This window comes from Lissotriton vulgaris, chromosome 2_2, assembly GCF_964263255.1.
Source record: "Lissotriton vulgaris chromosome 2_2, aLisVul1.2, whole genome shotgun sequence".
NCBI lineage: Eukaryota > Metazoa > Chordata > Amphibia > Caudata > Salamandridae > Lissotriton > Lissotriton vulgaris.
The window spans coordinates 315,737,861-315,757,952 of record NC_141688.1 but is presented as its reverse complement, the minus strand read 5'-3'; the positions used below and the strand labels follow the sequence as shown (position 1 = coordinate 315,757,952).

The 20,092-nt window shown below is 53.2% G+C and overlaps 1 protein-coding gene across 1 annotated transcript in view; it reads left to right on the top strand.

Moving 5' to 3' along the window:
• AMBRA1 (autophagy and beclin 1 regulator 1) overlaps window positions 1–20,092 on the top strand; it is a 962,358-nt gene that overhangs the window by 577,807 nt on the left and 364,459 nt on the right. Inside the window, exon 14 of the mRNA XM_086959655.1 lies at window positions 7,734–7,888. Within this exon, the coding sequence (XP_086815781.1) occupies window positions 7,734–7,888 (155 nt within the window). The remainder of the gene's footprint in view (window positions 1–7,733; window positions 7,889–20,092) is intronic.

The following is a 20,092-nucleotide window of genomic DNA, read 5'->3' as shown; positions in this document are numbered from 1 at the left end:
ATGAAAAACGTCGCTGAATGGATGAAACTCGGCAGTCTGAAACTGAACTCAGACAAGACGGAGGTCCTCAACCTCGGACCATCCCTAACCGCCTGGGACGACTCCTGGTGGCCCACAGAACTGGGCACCGCACCGACACCCACTGACCATGCACGCAACCTGGGATTCATCCTGGACTCCTCTCTCACGATGACCAAACATGTCAACGCCATCTCATCTTCATGCTTCAACACCCTGCGCATGCTCCGTAAGATCTTCCGGTGGAACCCTACCGAAACTAGAAAGACGGTCACCCAGGCCCTCGTCACCAGCCGACTAGACTACGGGAACGCCCTGTATGCAGAACCCACAGTCAAACTTCAGAAAAGACTCCAACGCATACAGAACGCATCCACACAACTCATCCTCGACATTCACAGCCAGATATCAGCCCACCTGAGAGACCTGCACTGGCTCCCCGTCAACAAAAGGATCACGTTCAGGCTCCTCACCCACGCACACAAAGCGCTCCACGACATAGGTCCCGAATACCTCAACAACCGCCTCACGTTCTACACTCCAACACGCAAACTCCGCTCCGCCAGCCTCGCCTTTGCCACCGTCCCACGGATCCGCAGAACCACCGCCGGAGGAAGGTCATTCTCCTTCCTGGCGGCTAAGATGTGGAACTCCCCCCCCCCCCACCCACCTACGACTGAACTAGGACCCCCTCACATTCAGAAAACGCCTCAAGACCTGGCTCTTCGAGCAGTAGCGCCCCCCCCCAACCTCTCCCCAGCACCTTGAGACCCTCACAGGTGAGTAGCGCGCTCTATAAGTGTATTGATTGATTGATTGAGTCACCCCTAGTCTACAAACATGCATGCTCCGTTTAGAAGGAAGGTGGAGTGATGCTTGAGAGCTGGTTAATGTGAGAAGTTGGCCTGATATGTAGTGCTCACTATTCTAGTGATCACTGTGGATCATACCAAACGACCCTTATTGATGATTGGTTGTAAGTCAACCTTATAGACCAGCTATCCTACTAGCATGGACAAGAGCAGTCTTTAGGCTAAACTCTAGAGGGCGTGTTAAGCCAGCTGTTATACCATCACATATACCCCTTGAACACCAAGTGAAAGGACACCACACAAGTTGTTATGAAAATAAAGGATATTTATTTATAACAAGTCTACCCTGAACTCTTTATGAGTCAGGGAGCTAAGCACAATACAAAACTCTTAAGAAAATACTTTAAGTCGCACAATTTACACAAATGCCCGAGGGGCACGAAAAACCATATACACTAAAAGTGGAATGCGAAATACTAGCAGGTAAGTAACAAGATCCAGAGGCTTCAGGATTGCTAGGACTACACTACTGAACCCTAAGGTTAGGAGTAGGAGGCCTAGGGAGATCGGGTGCAGAGTGTGCACTCTCACGCGGGACAAAGTCTATGGATGCTAGTAATTCTAAAGTCACTGTTTCCGGACGAATCCGACTAGGTAGACTAAAAACGAAAAAGGATCTGGACGCTTAGATAGTGAACCTACGTTGGAGCACCGAAATGCTCAGGTTACCTAGCCCAGGGGCCGCAGCTGCATAGGGTTCAAAAGACGTCGGGAATCCTCGTTGTAGTCTATGGAGCCTGAAAGAAGAAGTTGCTGGCAGGCGACCAGTGATGATGTTCGGAGTGATCCAAGCCTGGATCGATGATGGAGATGACCTGAAAGTAGAGGGGACTCAGTTCTTAATCACTAGCCAGTGATCGTGTGGGCACCAGGATGGCACCAGATGAAGTCACCTCGACCAGGTGAGTGGGCGACGCTGGACTCTGCTGTCCCTCGGACCAGGAGGCGTTTCCGGCGACCAGGCTGGAGGTGCGAGCTGTCCCACGAAGGTGTCTGCTGTCGGCGATGCTGGGACCAGGATTGGAGCAACAAGCCTTGGCAAAGGCAAGCCCACGCGGTGGAGTCAAGATGGCGTCTGGAGTGGACTAGGAGGGTCCGGGGTGCTCCTCTTTTGGAGGGGAGCAAGGGCCAGTCTGGAGCAACCAGACCAGCGATGAAATCGTCGTGGTACATCGTCAGGAGGGCCACTAGCCAGCAGGCAAGTGACCGGACAACGCGGTGAGCAGCAAAGAGCAGAAGGCCCCCACGCAGATCTCGTGGATGCTGGGGGGCTGGACTTCGGTGCTGGAGCTGCTCAGGGTTAGGGCTTCTAAAACTTCAAAGCACTCACTCGAGGATCCCTCGGCGGTCGTGCTGGTTAAGCGTCGTGCAGTTTTGAAGATTGCCGGTCCCTCAGGTCTCGTCACACCCATGAATCTCAGCTGGGCTGATGATGCAGGTAGAGGTCAGAGATGCCAGGGAATCCGGGTCTCGTCGAGCTGGGCAGTCTTGATCCAGAGGATGGACTTACAGCAAACCGCGATGCTTAGATGGTGCCTGCGGGTGCAGGGTGGCTACTCCTTAGCCACAAGGGAGAGTCTTCAGAAGGTATCAAGAGTTCCTTTCGTGGAAAATAGTCAAGATTCAGAATTATCTAATTTGGGAAGGGGGCCCGCTCCTACCTTTATTCTAAGAAAAGGGGCTGGCACGCGACTAGGTCCTGCCCATGGGTGGGACCAGGAGGGGGGTGGTTACACCCCTCTCCCTTGTCCGGACTTTCCCCAGCTCAGGGGCTGGTGTGTCCCTGGAACTGGTTTGAGCCGGCATATGCACAGTGAGCACCGGGGTGCCACTTGCAGTCACCTTCCTCTCAGCCCTGCCTACCTGGGATACACAAAACCCTGTCTGGGATGGTGCTAGCGCTGCCCCTGACAGGAAACCCTTTGTCCGAGCTCTCCTCGCTGGAAGGACTCCCAGCAGCAGGAGGTCAGACTTGTGTCTGTGGTGGCAGCATCCATTTTGTGATGCTGAGGCTCGAGTTAACTTTAACCGGGGTTCACAGTTACATACATGTCGTGTCCCTCTAGAAGGGTGGAATGCTAACCCCGTCGCCAGAATTGGCGAGGGGTTAGTATTCCAATTCGTATGACACCTTACTCGACATGTTTTGATAAAGCAATACCAAAGTTGGCAAATAACTGCCAGGATTATAAGGCACTTAAGAGTATATGGTACGCGTTATCATGGAACAGCTATTAGGACTTGGTTCCGCAAGCCGCAAACGGGCTCAGCTCATGCCAGAGCACCATCTCACATAATTCCAAGCACTCTGCCTTCAGGATTGATAAGGCCTGCCATAGGAGTGGCTGATAGGAATACATGTGTTCATTTTAGGGTTAGATATAGGTATACTATATCTAAAGCAAAGGGTGATTACACCACCTTGCCCCAGCTGTCGTGCAGCCAGTTGTGTCAGATTTGGATGGCCAGCCAGGGGTGGCATAATACATGCTTCAGCCCCTGGTAGGCCCTGGGTACACCTATGCCCTGGATACCTAAGGTATGCTGTACAGGGACTGATAAGGTGACGCCGTATCCAATTAGATATGTACCTAAGGTACATGGAATCCATTTTACAGAGAAAGCAGTAGGCCTGGGGCCCTGAATAGCAGGGTCCCAGGTCAACTAAGTCGAAAAACCAGCAAAACACCAGGCAAAAAGTTGGGGGTAACCATAGTCAGATATCCACCTTCCTACAGTTAAGAGTCACAGTTCTGCAGGCTGCTTGGAACTCTCAGGATGAAGTTTGTGAGACGTGTAAAGGCCAAGTTGGTGTGGAGTCTGCATGTTTGTTACAGTCAGAAGGGCATATGTGATACTGGGAGTGAAGCACTCTGCCGGCTGAGGGGGCCTAGAGACTGTTGCTTGGCAGTGTGAGGGATGAAGAGGTCTGGGTCGGCACTCCTGCGACCACCACCCACACCAACCGCCTGCTCTCCTGGACCAGCATCAACGGCGAGGACACCAACGAGATCATGAACACCATCCACTCTGGATCACCGCTAGACTCGTGCCCTCACCACATCTTCAACAAAGCCTGCTCACCCCATCTTCGGAAAGTAATCAACATCTCCTTCGAGACAGCAACCTTCCCGGAAAGCAGGAAGCACGCTGAGATCAACACCTTACTCAAGAAACCCAAGGACCTCAAGAACTTCCGAGCTATCTCCCTGCTCCCGTTCCCGGCGAAGGTCACAGAGAAAATCTTCAATAAACAACTGACCCGCTACCTCGAGGAGAACAGCATCCTGGACCCGTCCAACTCTGGGTTCCGCAACAACCACAGAACCAAAACCGCCCTCATTGCCGCCACCGATGACACCAGGTCCCTGCTTGACAATGGAGAAACAGCGACCCTCATCCTCCTGGACCTGTCAGCCGCATTCGACACGGTCTACCACCACACATTATGTACACATGTCCACGACGCCGGAATCCAAGACAAGGCCCTGGACTGGTCCACCTCCTTCCTCTCCGGCAGAACCCAGAACGTCTGCCTCCCCCACCCCTTCCGCTCCAGTTCCTCCGAGATAATCTGCGGCGTACCCCAGGGCTTCTCCTGACGCTGTTCAACATCTACATGGCACCCCTCGCCCCCATCGCCCGACAGCACGACCTCAACATCATCTACTACTCCGACACCCAGCTGATCCTCTCCTTCACCAAAGACCCTCACACCGCCAAAACCATCCTCCACGAAATCATGAAGGCCGTCGCCGAATGGATGAGGAACAGCCAACTGAAGCTGAATTCGGACAAGATGGAAGTCCTCATCCTCGGATCCACCCCTTCGGCCTGGGACGACTCCTGGTGGCCGACCGCACAGGGAACTGCCCCAACACCCACGCAACCTAGGGGTCATCCTCGACCCCACCCTCTCCATGACTAAACAGGTAAAGGCCGTCTCCTCATCCTGCTTCAACACCCTTTCGAATGCTACGCAAGATCTTCAAGTGGATCCCCACCGTAACTAGAAGAACGGTCACCCAGGCCCTCGTCACCGGCAGGCTTGACTACGGTAACGCCCTCTACACAGGAACGTCGGCCAAGCTCCTGGGATGACGGCAACGCATCCAGAACGCCTCTGCACGTCTAATCCTCAACATCCGCCGCCGCAGCCACATCACACCCCACCTGGGAGACCTGCACTGGCTCCCCGTCAACAAGAGGATTTCTTTCAAGCTCCTCATCCACTCACACAAAGCTCTCCACAACACCGGCCCAGCATACCTTCACAGACATCTCTGCTTCAACATCCCCACCCGCCAGCTCTGCTCCGCCGGCTTCGCCCTCGCCACAGTCCCCCGCATCTGAAGAACGACCGGCGGCAGATCCTTCTCCCACCTTGCCGCCAAGACCTGGATCACCTTCCCCACCAACCTACGGCAGACGCAAGACCTACTGACCTTCACAAGACTCCTCAAGACCTGGCTCTTCGATTAGTAGCAGCACCGACACCCCTCCTCCTGCACCCCCCCACCCCCCAGCGTCTTGAGACCCTCAGGGGTATGTAGTGCGCTTTAGAAGTGTCTTGATTGAATTGATTGATTGTGAGACTGGGAATGAGATGTATGAGTGCTAACAGCTTCCAGAGTCTGGGCCTGCACTCCTGTGAGACTGGGAATGAGATGTACGAGGGCTGACAGCTTCCAGAGTCTGGGCCTGCACTCCTGTGAGACTGGGAATGAGATGTACGAGGGCTGACAGCTTCCAGAGTCTGGGTCTGTACTCCTGTGAGACTGGGAATGAGATGTACGAGGGCTGACAGCTTCCAGAGTCTGGGTCTGCTCTCCTGGGAGACTGGGAATGAGATGTACGAGGGCTGACAGCCTCCAGAGTCTGGGCCTACACTCCTGTGAGACTGGGAATGAGATGTACAAGGGCTGACAGCTTCCAGAGTCTGGGCCTGCACTTCTGTGAGACTGGGAATGAGATGTACGAGGGCTGACAGCTTCCAGAGTCTGGGTCTGTACTCCTGTGAGACTGGGAATGAGATGTACGAGGGCTGACAGCTTCCAGAGTCTGGGTCTGCACTCCTGTGAGACTGGGAATGAGATGTATGAGGGCTGACAGCTTCCAGAGTCTGGTTTGCTCTCCTGTGAGACTGGGAATGAGATGTATGAGGGCTGACAGCCTCCAGAGTCTGGGTCTGCACTCCTGTGAGACTGGGAATGAGATGTATGAGGGCCTACAGCCTCCAGAGTCTGGGCCTGCTCTCCTGTGAGACTGGGAATGAGATATACAAGGGCTGACAGCCTCCAGAGTCTGGGTCTGCTCTCCTGTGAGACTGGGAATGAGATGTATGAGGGCTGACAGCTTCCAGAGTCTGGGTCTGCACTCCTGTGAGACTGGGAATGAGATGTACGAGGGCTGACAGCCTCCAGAGTCTGGGTCTGCACTCCTGTGAGACTGGGAATGAGATGTACGAGGGCTGACAGCCTCCAGAGTCTGGGTCTGCACTCCTGTGAGACTGGGAATGAGATGTACGAGGGCTGACCGCTTCCAGAGTCTGATTCTGCCCTCCTGTGAGACAGGGAATGAGATGTACGAGGGCTGACAGCTTCCAGAGTCTGGGATGCACTCCTGCCAGATTGGGAATGAGATGTACGAGGGCTGACCGCTTCCAGAGTCTGGGTCTGCACTCCTGTGAGAATGGGAATGAGATCTACGAGGGCTGACCGCTTCCAGACGCTGGGAGACTGAGGGTGAAGCATCCCACTTCTGCAGGGATTGAGTGGGTGGCTGATCACACTTGGGATTCTTACTGAGAGGAAACTCAGACTGGGAGGGCAAATAAGGCACTCAGGATGGTTACATGAAGTGAGCTCTCAATAGGCATTGTTGCTATGAGGAAGCTCGCACTGCATTTGTTATGAGGGGAAGATCGCTTTGTCGATTGCTGCTTGCAGGAATCTCCCAGGGGGATTGTTACTGGAGAAACTTCACACTAGCTCTTATTGCATGCAGGAATCTCCCAGGCGGATTGTTACTGGAGAAACTTCACACTAGCTCTTATTGCAGGCAGGAAGCTCCCAGAGGGGATTGTTACTGGAGGAAGTTCACACTCGCTGTCATTGCACGCAGAAAGCATCCAGTGAAGTTGAGAGGAAAGGTCCCATTGGTATCTGATACGAAGAACAACTGTTTCTTGATTTCTGCTTGCAGGAAAATCCCAGTGTTGATTGTTACTGGGAGGAAACTCGCACTGGGTATTCTTAGAAAGTTGAAACTGGTAATTATTACGGGAAGGAGGTTTTTTACTATGAAAATGCTCACATTGTGGGAGTTGTTTGGACAAAGCTCACAATGGGAATTTTTTAGGAGGAAGCTCACATTGTGGGAGCTGTTGGAGAACTCACACTGTTCATTGTTGTTAGTAGGAAGCTCAAACTGCTAATTATTACTAAAAGGAACTTTTTTACTGAGAAGAAACTCAGGAGGGTGTTTTTTTTTGGATGAAAGCTCACAAGGGATGTTATTGCTCGGAGAAAGTTGCACTCTGGGTTGTTATTTAGGGAAGTTCACATGTGCGTTGTTACTGACAGGAAGCTCAGGCATATGCTTGCTCCTGGGAGGAAGCCCCAGTGGAGCTTGGTTTGAGAGGTAACTCATTCCTGGGAAAACCTCACCTGAGGGTGCTGCTGCTGGAGCAAAGTTCACTACAGGTGTTGCTGGGTGGAAGCCTACTCTTGGGTTGGTTATTACAGGAGGAGCTTGGGGAGTGTGTTACTCCGATGAAGTGCTTGTTATAGTTTAAGGGCACCTTAGGTGGAATCGTGATCAGCATTTCTCTTATGCTTCCAGGTCCAAATGCCATCTCAGTAAGCCTGTCGCCAATGGGTCGGTACGTGATGGTTGGCCTGGCCTCCCGACGGATCCTTCTCCATCCATCAACCGAGCATACTGTGGCGCAAGTGTTCCGGCTACAGCAGCCTCATGGTGGGGAGACCTCAATGAGGGTGAGTTTGTGGGGTTCCCCACACTGGAATAATGCCTGTCATGGATGAGGGGGGTGCAGTGTGTGTTCATCTTTCACTGAGAGGATCAACTCTTAACCCATTCAAAATATGGAGGCAGACTCCTGAGAGAAGCATTTTCCTTGTGCTGACATACACTGCCCTGTGATTCCTATAGAGGTTCCTTGGACTGGCATTTGTAGCATTTCGTAGAAGTTGTGATCTGTAGAGATGATACACACAGTCCTGTGCAATAGCAGTAACCTGCAGAGCTATCTCCAGTTGGCTTACATAGCTCTGGAGGGTCGAACAACTGTGTAACTGCCTTCAGCTGGTACGTATAGGCCCTTCAGAAGCATGCAAGTGTCGCTACGTGAGTTATAGTACACTGGCATGTACAGGATCAGCCACCTGTGGGTGTACCTTCAGCTCGCATATATAGCCCCTTCAGACACAGACACGTGTTGAGATGTTGTGAGTTATAATACACCGACCGGTACAGGATAAGCCACCTGTGGGTGTACCTAGCGCTGGCATGTATATCCCATTCAGAAGCAGGCACGTGTCGAGATGTGAGTTATAATGCACGACCTGTACAGGATCAGCCACCTCTGGGTGTACCTTGAGCTAGTTTATATAGCCCCTTCAGAAGCAGACATGTGTTGAGATGTCGTGAGTACACCGATCTGTACTGGATCAACCTCCTGTGGGTGTACCGTGAGCTAGTATATATAGCCCCTTCAGAAGCAGACATGTGTTGAGATGTCGTGAATTATAATACACCGACCTGTACAGGATCAGCCACCTGCCTGTGAGTGTACCGTGAGCTAGTTTATATAGCTCCTTAAAAAGCAGACAAGGGTCAAGATGTCGTGAATTATATTACACCGACTTGTCCCGGATCAGCCACCTGTGGGTGTACCGTGAGCTGGCATATATAGTATATATAGCCCCTTCAGAAGCAGACACATGTCGAGATGTCGTTAGTACACAGTTCTGTACAGGACCAGCCACCGGCTCGCAGGCAGGTTGCTCCCCACGCCACCACACGACTGCCAGCTGTCGCATGTCCTGCTTCCTGCCGCCCGACTGGTTCCTGCCATTTCCCGATCCTTCCCTCCGCTGCGTCCCTGCGTCCTCGCCCCCCTGCTCGCCATTGGCCACCCCACTCCCAGCTGCTCCTCCCTCCCTATCTGCCTCTTATTGAGGCCGCGCAGCCCGTCTGTGCCCGACCTCGCCCAGCGCCAGAACCCCTATACCCTGCGGACGCCACAACACCAGACTCTGCTACGACGCCAGCACCCTTCACGCACTCAACGCCGGCCGAAACAACACCTGCTTCCAAGCCGCCCCGAAACGGACTCACGGACCTTTCTCCTGCCACACCTGCAGCTTCACCTGCGACAGCACCACCAAACCTCCAAGGACTGGACGCAACCACCACCGCTGCATACTCCTCAACACCCGCTCCACACGCAAACACGCCGCCGAGCTGTGGGATCTGCTCAACACCGCCGCCGCAGACGTGACCTTCCTGACCGAGACCTGGTGGAACGACTCCTCGGCGGCCGACATAGCCGAAGCCATCCCGGACGGCTACAAGGTCACCCGAACGGGATCGCGCCAACGGAAGGGAGGGAGGAATTGCCATCGTCCACAATTCCACCCTCAAGGTCGCCACCCACGCAGACGACACCCTCAACACCGCCGAACACCTGCACTTCCGGATCCACACCGACCCAAACACCACCCTCAGAGGAACACTCATCTACAGCTCACCTGGACCCCGAGCTCAATTCAGCGACTCCATCGCCGACTTCGCCAGAACCCACGCGCTCGCCTCCACGGACTACATCCTCCTCGGGAACATGAATTTCCACCTCGAGAACAACGACGACGCCAACTCCGCCACCCTGATCGCCAACCTCGGCCTCAGACAACTCGTCACCGCACCCACCCACGCCGCTGGCCACACGCTGGACCCTATCTTCTCCACAGGCACTCACGTTGCCTTCGACCACACCACCCAACTCCACTGGACCGACCACCACTGCATCCATTTGACCTTCAACAAACCAATCACGCACCACTGCACCCAACAGCTACCTCGCCGCTGCTGGAGCAAAGTCATTGAAGACCAGCTGATCACCACCCTCTCCCAAAACCCACTCACCGGCCCCACCAACCCAGACACCGCAGCCCGCAACCTCACAGTGGATCGACGACTGAGCCAACACCCTCGCCCCACTCAAGAAACCCTCCAACAACCACGCCAGCAAGAGAGCCACCTGGTTCACCGATGAGCTGCAGACCTCCAAACGTGCATGCTGTAAACTGGAGAAGATATGGCTCGACGAACGCACTCCGGACAACCACGCAGCCCACAAGGACGCCACGCGCAGACATCACCACCTCATCAGATCAGCCAAGAGATCCTCCTTCAAAGGCCGCCTAGATAACAACGCACCCAACAGCAAAGAGCTCTTCAGGATCGTAAAGTAACTCTCCAGCGCCAACGACATACCGCCCTCACAAGAACTGTGCGACTCACTAGCCACCTTCTTCCACCGCAAGATCGCTGACATCCATTACAGCTTCAACACCATGACCGCCTGACTACGCCAGACCCCACCTCCCCTGTGAACACCACTAGCACCAACCACCTGACCTCCTGGTCCAACGTCAACCACGACGAGACACGCAAGGTCATGAACTCCATCCACTCAGGATCTCCGTCAGACCCGTGCCCACACCACGTATTCAACAAAGCAGACTATGCCATCGCACCCCAACTACGGAAGGTTATCAACATCTCCTTCGAAACAGCGACATTCCCGGAAAGCTTGAAACACGCCGAAATAAACGCCCTCCTCAAGAAGCGCAAGGCGGACCCCAAGGACCTCAAGAACTTCCTGCCCATCTCCCTGCTCCTGTTCCCGGCGAAGGTCATCGAGAAAATCGTCAACATACAACTGGCCCGCCACCTGGAAGACAACAAAATCCTAGACCCGTCCCAGTCCGGATTCAGACGCAACCACAGCACCGAGACGGTCCTCATCGCTGCCACAGACGACATCAGGTGCCAACGGCGAAACAGCCCTCATCCTCCTGGACCTGTCAGCCGCCTTCGACACGGTCTGCCATCGCACTCTAAAGACACGCCTCTTAGAAGCCGGAATCCCAGAGAAGGCCCCTTGACTGGACCACGTCCTTCCTCTCCGGCAGAACCCAGAGCGTCCGCCTCCCGTCCTTCCGATCCGAGGCCACCGACCTCATCAGCGGCCTCCCACAGGGCTCATCCCTCAGCCCGACGCTGTTCAACGTCTACATGGCCCCCATCGCACAAGTGGCCCGCCAACACGACCTCAACATAATCTCCTACTCCGTCGACACCCAGCTCGTCCTCTCCCTCACCAAGGACCCGCACACCGCCAAAACCAACCTCCACGAGGGAATGAAGGCCGTCGCCGACTGGATGAGGAAAAGCCGCCTGAAGCTGAACCCAGACAAGACTGAGGTACTCATCCTCGGACCCACCCCCTCAGCCTGGGACGACTCCTGGTGGCCGACCACACTGGGAACAGCACCGACACCCACCGAACATGCACGCAACGTAGGATTCATCCTCGACTCGTCCCTCTCCATGTCTAAACAGGTCAGCGCCGTCTCCTCCTCCTGCTACAACACCCTCTGCATGCTCTACAAGTGGATCCTGACCGAAACAAGAACGGTGACACAGGCCCTTGTCAGCAGCAGACTGGACTACGGCAATGGACTCTATGCAGGAATCCAAGCCAAACACCTACAACGCATCCAAAACGCCTGCGCCCGACTGATCGTCAACGTTCCCTGCCACAGCCACATCACCCCCCACCTGAGAGACCTACACTGGCTCCCCGTCGACAAGAGGATCACCTTCAAGCTCCTCACCCACGCACACAAAGCACTCCACAACGCCGGACCAGCCTACCTTAACAGCAGACTCAGCTTCTACACACCCACCTGCCAGCTCCGCTCCGCCAGCCTCGCCCTCGCCGCTGTCCCCCGCATCCAACGAACAACCTCTGGCCGCAGATCCTTCTCCTACCTCGCGGCCAAGACCTGGAACACCCTCCCTACCCACCTAAGGCAAACCCAAGACCTGCTCGCATTCAGAAAACTCCTCGAGACCTGGCTCTTCGAGCAGTAGCGGCACCCCTTCCCCTCAGCGCCTTGAGACCCTCACGGGTAAGTAGCGCGCTTTACAAGTACTCTGATTGATAGATTGATTGTGGGTATACCGTGAGCTGGTATATATAGCCCCTTCAGAAGCAGACACGTGTCGAGATGTCGTGAATTATAATACACCGACTTGTACAGCTTCAGCCACCTATGGGTGTACCGTGAGCTGGTATATATGGCCCCTTCAGAAGCAGACACGTGTCGAGATGTTGTGAGGTATAATACACCTGATCTCCTTTGAGGCATCCCTTCCGTGCCCTATAAGTGCCAGAGTTATAGGCGATGTCCCCATACATCTGAAGGCTATGTACTTCAATGCACGGTCGATAACCAAACACGCGCTGGACATATGGACTCTCCTAGATCAGGAGAGACCAGAAGTCTGTTTCATTACGGAAACTTGGCTACATGAACAGACCTCTCCGGATATACTACCGCCTTCCCTCCATCTTATAAGCCTGTAAGGCTGGACAGAGCAGTTGGGAGAGGAGGGGGGCTTACAATTGCGACAACATGTTCATTAGAAACCATTATAGTGGATTCTCTGCATTCAGATAAAGCAGAAATTTTAATCTTTAAACTTATGTCGAAATCTTTTAAAAAATGGACAGGAGCCTTAGTCTATAAACCGCCTGGCTATAAAGCTAATTTTGTAAATCAGCTAGTTGAATTTATTGCTCCCTGTGTCATGGGTGCTGATAACTTCATTCTTATCGGTGACTTCAAATATCATGCTGAGTTAGCACAGGACTCGCATACTGACCAATTGATTACATCCCTTCAGACACTGGGGCTGGAGCAATTGGTAGCGGGGCCCACTCATCAGGCTGGTCATACCCTCGACCTTTAGTTTACAAACTCCACTAAGATTGGCGTTGGCCAACCCACACAGCTCCTCTGGACGGATAACTATTTAATACATTTTAGTCTTCTTGCAAATGATCCAATAATGAGACGGGATAAAGAAAGCATCATGATTAGACCTTGGCGCAAATTTACATCTGCTTCCTTCTCCAATAATTTCAGCATTGAAGCCGAATTGAACACCAAAGACCTTGAGGAAGCGATCACTGATTTCGAACAGGCTATTACAACGACTTTGAACACAATAACGCCTTTTTCTAGAGTTAAGATCAAGCTCAAACCTTCCCCCTGGTTTATTACAGAACTCAAAACTGAGAAATTATCTAATAGTTTACAGCACAGAAAAGGTGGCAGGTACTAATGCTGCACTAACGGACAGTTGTTACAGCCGTTCTTTGGTTCTCGCTGAAGTTTCCACTATTGCCCACCTCCTAAGACCAGCCACCAATGTTGGTCTTTACATATAAACTTGTTTTGCACAACTATGGTGAGGCAAAGTGTATCAATACATATTTGTAGCTTTAAATGCCATACATATACACAAACATAGATGACAGGAGTGAGTAATCTTCTAAACGGTGACGTGATTTTCAAATGCCTTTATTGTGTTTCATAAAATCCACATCCAAAATCCACAGCCTACGCGTTTCACCCAACACGGGCTTCTTCAGGGCTTATTTTCGTATCTTGGTACTACAATGACTCCAAATTGGGGTATCTTCATTAGTGTAATCCAAGCAATGGCGAATATGTCCCACTTCATAAGATCACGCATTCATTAAAGGATTAAGTACTGTCCCGTGATCCTTTCTATGTGGTTAATATCCTTGCTTCTGAGGATGAGGGAAAAAAAAAAAACTTCGAACATAGCCGTGCCAATATCACGTGCCGATTAGGGCACAGTGTACTCTCTCCTACGTCGGAACCCTTCTCCTTCAAAATTCTTTCCGGAAAGAATTTTGAAGGAGAAGGGTTCCGACGTAGGAGACAGTACACGGGACAGTACTTAATCCTTTAATGAATGTGTGATCTTATGAAGTGGGACATATTCGCCATTGCTTGGATTACACTAATGAAGATACCCCAATTTGGAGTTATTGTAGTACCAAGATACGAAAATAAGCCCTGAAGAAGCCCGTGTTGGGCAAAACGCGTAGGCTGTGGATTTTGGATGTGGATTTTATGAAACACAATAAAGGCATTTGAAAATCACGTCACCGTTTTGGAAGATTAATCACTCCTGTCATCTATGTTTGTGTATATGTATGGCATTTAAAGCTACAAATATGTATTGATACTCTTTGCCTCTCCATAGTTGTGCAAAACAAATTATCTAATAGGAGGGCTGAGCGTCTCTGGAGAAAAAAGAAAACAGTCAGTGATCAAGCTAATTATAGAGAAAGTTATCGTTCATACTTAAATAACAACAAAAAGGCAAAAAAGATGTATCTAGCAGGGAGGATTAATAATGCAGCTAACACAAGTAAAGAACTATATGTTCGAGGCATGTGGGCTGCTGAATTCATATCTGTGCATAGATCGCCGCCCACTGTTGGGTCCGGATGATTGCACATTGTTGTCCTGGAAGAGTCTTCGAAGTATCACGAGATAGGTGGGGCGTTGGCACAGAGGCGACCAAGATGGCCGCCTTTGCTTGAAGCTCCGCTGTCCGGGCGGCCTCCACACGACATCCTGAGGGCCTGAGGCGTCGTTGACACCGCTCCCCTCATCCATTCTGCAGCGGCGGCGATTTGCTGCCGATTGATACCAGACTTGGCCTCGGGGGTGCCCGGGAGGAGTCGTTACGGCGGAGGAGCGGGTCGCCACCCCACCGGCGCCCGCTCTCCCTGCACCTGGATCGTGGGTGAGTCCTGTGCTGGGGCGCTGCGCCTGCGGACCGGGGCCTGCCTAGGGGCCAGGTGCCTGTGCTCGTCTTCCCCGGTTGTCTGCCTGGGGGTTGGCCCGCGCTGGTTCTGGGGTTACGGGCCGCGCGCTGCCTTGCGGCCTAGTGCGCGGGCCGGAACTGGAGTAGCGGCTGCCCCGGACAGGGATCGGGGCGGGCCGGGCGCTGGCTCCCTGGGTCGGGGCCCTGGGCTGGGGTGGGCGTGCTTCGGCTCTGGGCTGACACGAGACTGGGCGGCCCCGCCTAGCTCCTCCTGTGGTGTCCCCCGGTGCCGGACAGTAGCGAGGAGCGGTGAGGATCCTAATCTTTTGGTGGTTTCCCCGCCACTGGCCGCCATTTTGTCTGGTGTTCCCGCAGCGGTAACGGCACTTGCACTGACGGCCTGCTACTACTCGTCAGCCTTGCCGAAAACACCACTACTGGAGAACAGTACCCATTCCTGCCCTGCCTGCTCGACCCTCGTATCACGGAAGCTCCCACCGCCGTGAGTCTTGGCCACCGGCTACACTCCCACGCCAGGTCTAACTTGGGCCTACCTCCTCCCCACTTGGCTGCTACTGAAGGCGGGTTGCCCTCGGCGATCATGGGGAAAAGAGATCCTAACCAGCGTAAAGTAAGTTTCGACAAAACCCCCCTGCTCAACAGTGATGCGACCATGGGAACCTCTTCCGAAGCGGTGCCGCCCACCCAACTGGACAACGCCACTACAATGGTCGCTACCATGATGTCCGAGATGAGGGCCGGGTTTAAAGCGCTGGACAATAGATTTGACACGCTGTAACAAAAACTTGCGGACATGGGCTCCAAAGTACAGGTCCATGATCGCCGATTAGATGTGGCTGAAGCCCGCATTTCGGACTTGGAAGACTCTGGCTCAAAAACGCTGAAACGCCTTGAGAGAGTTGAGAAGATCTTGAAAGAGGTGGTCATTTAAAATGAGGACTTAGAGGCACGCGGAAGGCGAAACAACATACGAATTTTGGGTGTTGCGGAATCGACCCAAACAGGCCGGATGGACGTTTTTGTGGAAAAGCTTCTTATTGACTTGTTCGGAAGAGACCAGTTTACCCAAGGGTTTGTGGTAGAAAGGGCACACCGTTCACTTGGTCCGCGTCCACAACCGGGCCTTACACCACGCCCAATCATCGCTCGGATCATGAACTTCAGGGATCGTGATGCAGCCCTGTGGCCCGCTCGAGAAAAGGGCGAACTCCGATGGCAGGGTGACTCTCTATCGTTCTACCCAGACTTCCCCGCCATGGTTCAGGAGGAGAGAAGGAAATACACTGGGGTAAAGGCCACACTGCGTAATCTGGGCCTGAAATACGGCATGCTTTACCCCGCACGTCTACGGGTGGAGGTGGCCGGCAGGGCCCGCGTTTTTGACTCCCCGTCGGAGGTGCAGGAGTTCTGTCGAACCTACAAGGCTAACGGCTCCCAGAATTCGACCGATTCCAGGGCCCCGTCGCCAACGCGGGGAGACACTCAACAAAGCGTGGAACTGTTCACAGATGCTGGGCAGGGCTGACATTTATATTATCCTGTTTTTACTTTTTCACTTTCATTGGGCCCAGTGCGTGCCGCTGACTGAGCTACACTGGACTGTATACTCCGTAACAGTGTTTTGATTGCCCGGATGTCGTGGCGTCACTGCCCCCCTTGGCGATTGCCGTGTTCACTAGGGGCTTGCTTGGTTCCTTTCTTTTTTTTTTGGACCTTCTGAGGTTTCAACTGCATTTGTACTTTCGCTGTTCATGCTGTTATGTTTTTTCTCTTCATTGGGTGGGATGGTCCTCTTTGGGCTTTACGAGAGGCTGGGAGGAGGGTGGGATTGGGTTTTTGTTGGGTTTTGTTTTGACTACAGGTGTCCCAAAGTCTATGCTATCACTGTTGCTATACTTACCGACTCATGTTGCATGTCATTTAACCCCACTCCGCCCCTATGGCTAAGTTAGGATTACAGCTGGGCCCCTCGGAGCTATCACTCATGACCTGGAATGTTAGGGGTCTGAATAATGACAGAAAATGCAAACAGGTGCTCAATTATATCGCTAGACACAATATCGATATTATCTTCCTGCAGGAAACCCACCTGACCGCTGATTCCTCTACTAAGATGGCCAGGAATTGGGGCACACATCGATTCTTTGCTAATTACAACAGGTACTCCCGGGGGGTGGCGATCTGTATTCACAAGCGGCTCCCGTTTCAACCGCATCGCACCGTCCTTGATAAGGATGGCAGATATGTAATAGTCGCGGGAACACTGATGGGACATAGGGTTACTCTCGTTGGGGTCTATGGCCCGAACACGGACACCCCAGCTTTCTTCAATGACATACTGGCACACTTGTTGCGCTTGGATACTGGTCTATTACTGGTGGGTGGGGATTTCAACCTTCTCCTTGACCCCAAAAGGGAGAGCACGGCGACCACCCCGGACGCACAACCCCATTCCCGCCCAGTCCTTCGTGACATCTGCACGCGCTTTTCCCTGGTGGACATTGAAACACTACTACACGCTTCTACCCCCGCCTATTCCCACTACTCATGATTTCACGACACCTGGACCAGATTACTGGCTGCTGTCCCCGGAGGTGGTTGGGTGGGTTACGGACCTTATTACACTACCTCGCACACTGTCCGATCACTCCCCCATAGTACTTCGGTTGAGGATCCCCCGGGAGGGGGGGTTATGAGAGGAAGTGGCGCTTCCCTGGGAGGGCTTTACAGGATCCGGTTTTCGCAGAGGAGCTCCGGGAGGCCATAGTTGACTACTTCGAATTGAACACGGGCTCGGTGGATACCCATGCTGTTCTATGGGAGGGATTTAAGGCGACCATCAGAGGAGTTTGCATTACTAAACACACTGGAATGCTTAGTACCATTAGGTCTGCCCTCTCACGCATAGAGCGCGATATAGCAGCGTTAGATGCGGCGCAACTGCTACATCACACTGAGGACGGGGAGCCCAGGCGCTTACAATTACTGGTGGACTTTCGAGAGGAGGCTGAGCGGGAGCTCCGCTTCCTGTCCAGATCGTATACGGCCAGACAGTATGGGGAAGGGGATAGACCCGGCAAGCTTCTTGCACACCTACTTAGTCCCCCCCGCTCCTCCTCCTACATCACTGAGCTTAGGGGGCCGTCCGGGGACATGCTATACTCCACACCTGAGATCTGTGACGCATTCTTGTCCTACTACACCAACCTCTACACCTCCACCCTGACTAACGATGCTGTTGAGAGAGGGGTTTATCTGAATGAGATTGCCATGGTGTTTTTAGAGAGATGGATGATTGATTTCCTGGCAGACCCCATAACAGCTGAGAGTGTTACAGAAGCCATAGACTCTATGAACGGCTCGTCGGCCCCTGGGCTGGATGGGTTTTCAGCTGACTTCTACAAGGCCTACAAAGATCTCCTAGTTCCCCAATTGGTAGAAATGTACACGGAGGCGCTCGAAACTGGTTGCCTACCCCCAACTCTGAGGGAAGCAGTCATTGTGTTGTTACCTAAACCAGGCAAGGACGCTACACTCTGTGAATCCTACCGGCCTCTGTCCCTTTTGAATCTTGATTATAAAATACTAGCAAAAGTTCTTGCTATGCGCCTCTCCCTCTTGATGGAGGCCATTCTCTCTCCCGCCCAGTCGGGATTTATCCCTCACCGCTCCACTTCCCTCAACCTCCGCACCCTGTTCTCTGTCCTGTACCGGGTGGACCCCGACACGCCAGCTGCGGCGATATTGTTGGATGCCGAGAAGGCGTTTGACTCCTTAGAATGGCCTTTTCTGATGTCTGTAATGCGCCGCATGGGCATCCCGGAGTGCTTGGTCAACACTGTTGAATTGCTGTACACCCAGCCTGTTGCCCGCCTCCGCCTCAATGGTACCCTCACCGCCCAGTTCCGGCTGGCGCGCGGCACCAGGCAGGGCTGCCCACTGTCTCCCCTATTGTACATACTTGCAATGGACCCACTGGTCCGTCATTTCCAGGAGCGGCACTTACATCGTGGCCTCCAATTCCGCACGGGCCCACTTCTGGTCTCGCTATATGCCGATGACACTATCTTGTATGTCAGACACCCGCACATCAACCTGGAGCCACTACTCCTGGAAATTACCAGATTTGGCAAATATTCCAGCCTCCGTATTAACTGGCACAAATCGGTCATATTCCCGCTCACGCCCAGCACTGTCGAATGGCCCAGCTCTTTCCCCCTCACGTGGTGCCGCGGCTCCGTGAAATACTTAGGTATTCATATACATTTGGAGAAGGACTCCATTCTTCAACTAAACTACGGCACTGTACTGACGGCCCTGGAGGGACAAATTGAGCGGTGGAACAGGCTACCACTGTCCATGGCGTGTCATGTCGCCGTCATCAAAATGATTGTCTTGCCTAGGTTTCTATACCTGTTCAACAACATACCCATACCCCTAACTAAGATTTTCTTCACACAGCTTCGCTCCTTGCTCCTGACACTGGTGTGGGGCAACAAAACCCCACGGGTGGCATGGCGAGTGCTAACTCTCCCATACGACCGGGGTGGAATAGGCGTCCCTGACTTTTACCTTTATTTTCTGGTAGCGCCATGCTCGTATGCATATACGTGGTACCACCCTGAAGCCAGGATCCCATATCTAAAGCCAGAAGCCGACTTGGTATTGCCGGGTTCACTGATCACCACGCTTCAGGCGGGCTTCCCGAGGGACCCTAAAGACATCCAAATGGTTTCCTCTACGTGCTGGGCGTGGGGGAGGCTGCGCCGACTGGTCGGCCTCCCGCAACTATATTCCCAGGCCCTTCCGCTGCCGAGCGCCACTTGGCTCCCGATTACTGGGGAATCGGTAGTGCGCCAAACGTTGTCCAAGTTCCGTATAGAATCGATAGGAGATTTATTCCCACAAGGGCACGCTTTCACGCTGACAGAGGATCACAGATTTGCTGAAAGGACGTTCATTGACTCTTTTGTCCTTACCAGACTTCGATCCCTACTGCGAGCTTCCTTCTCAACGTATCCCCTCCCCCCGGAGGAGATGGCACCCCTCACGTTTATCATTCAGCACCCTTCTGGCGCACACCTGGTTTCCAAACTTTACCAACTATGCTGCGATCTCCTCCCCTCCCGGGATCAGGTTGTCTGTGCTGCTTGGGAGGCTGATTTGGGATGCCCTATTTCCGATGACCAGTGGCTGTGGTGCTGCAAAGCGACCAA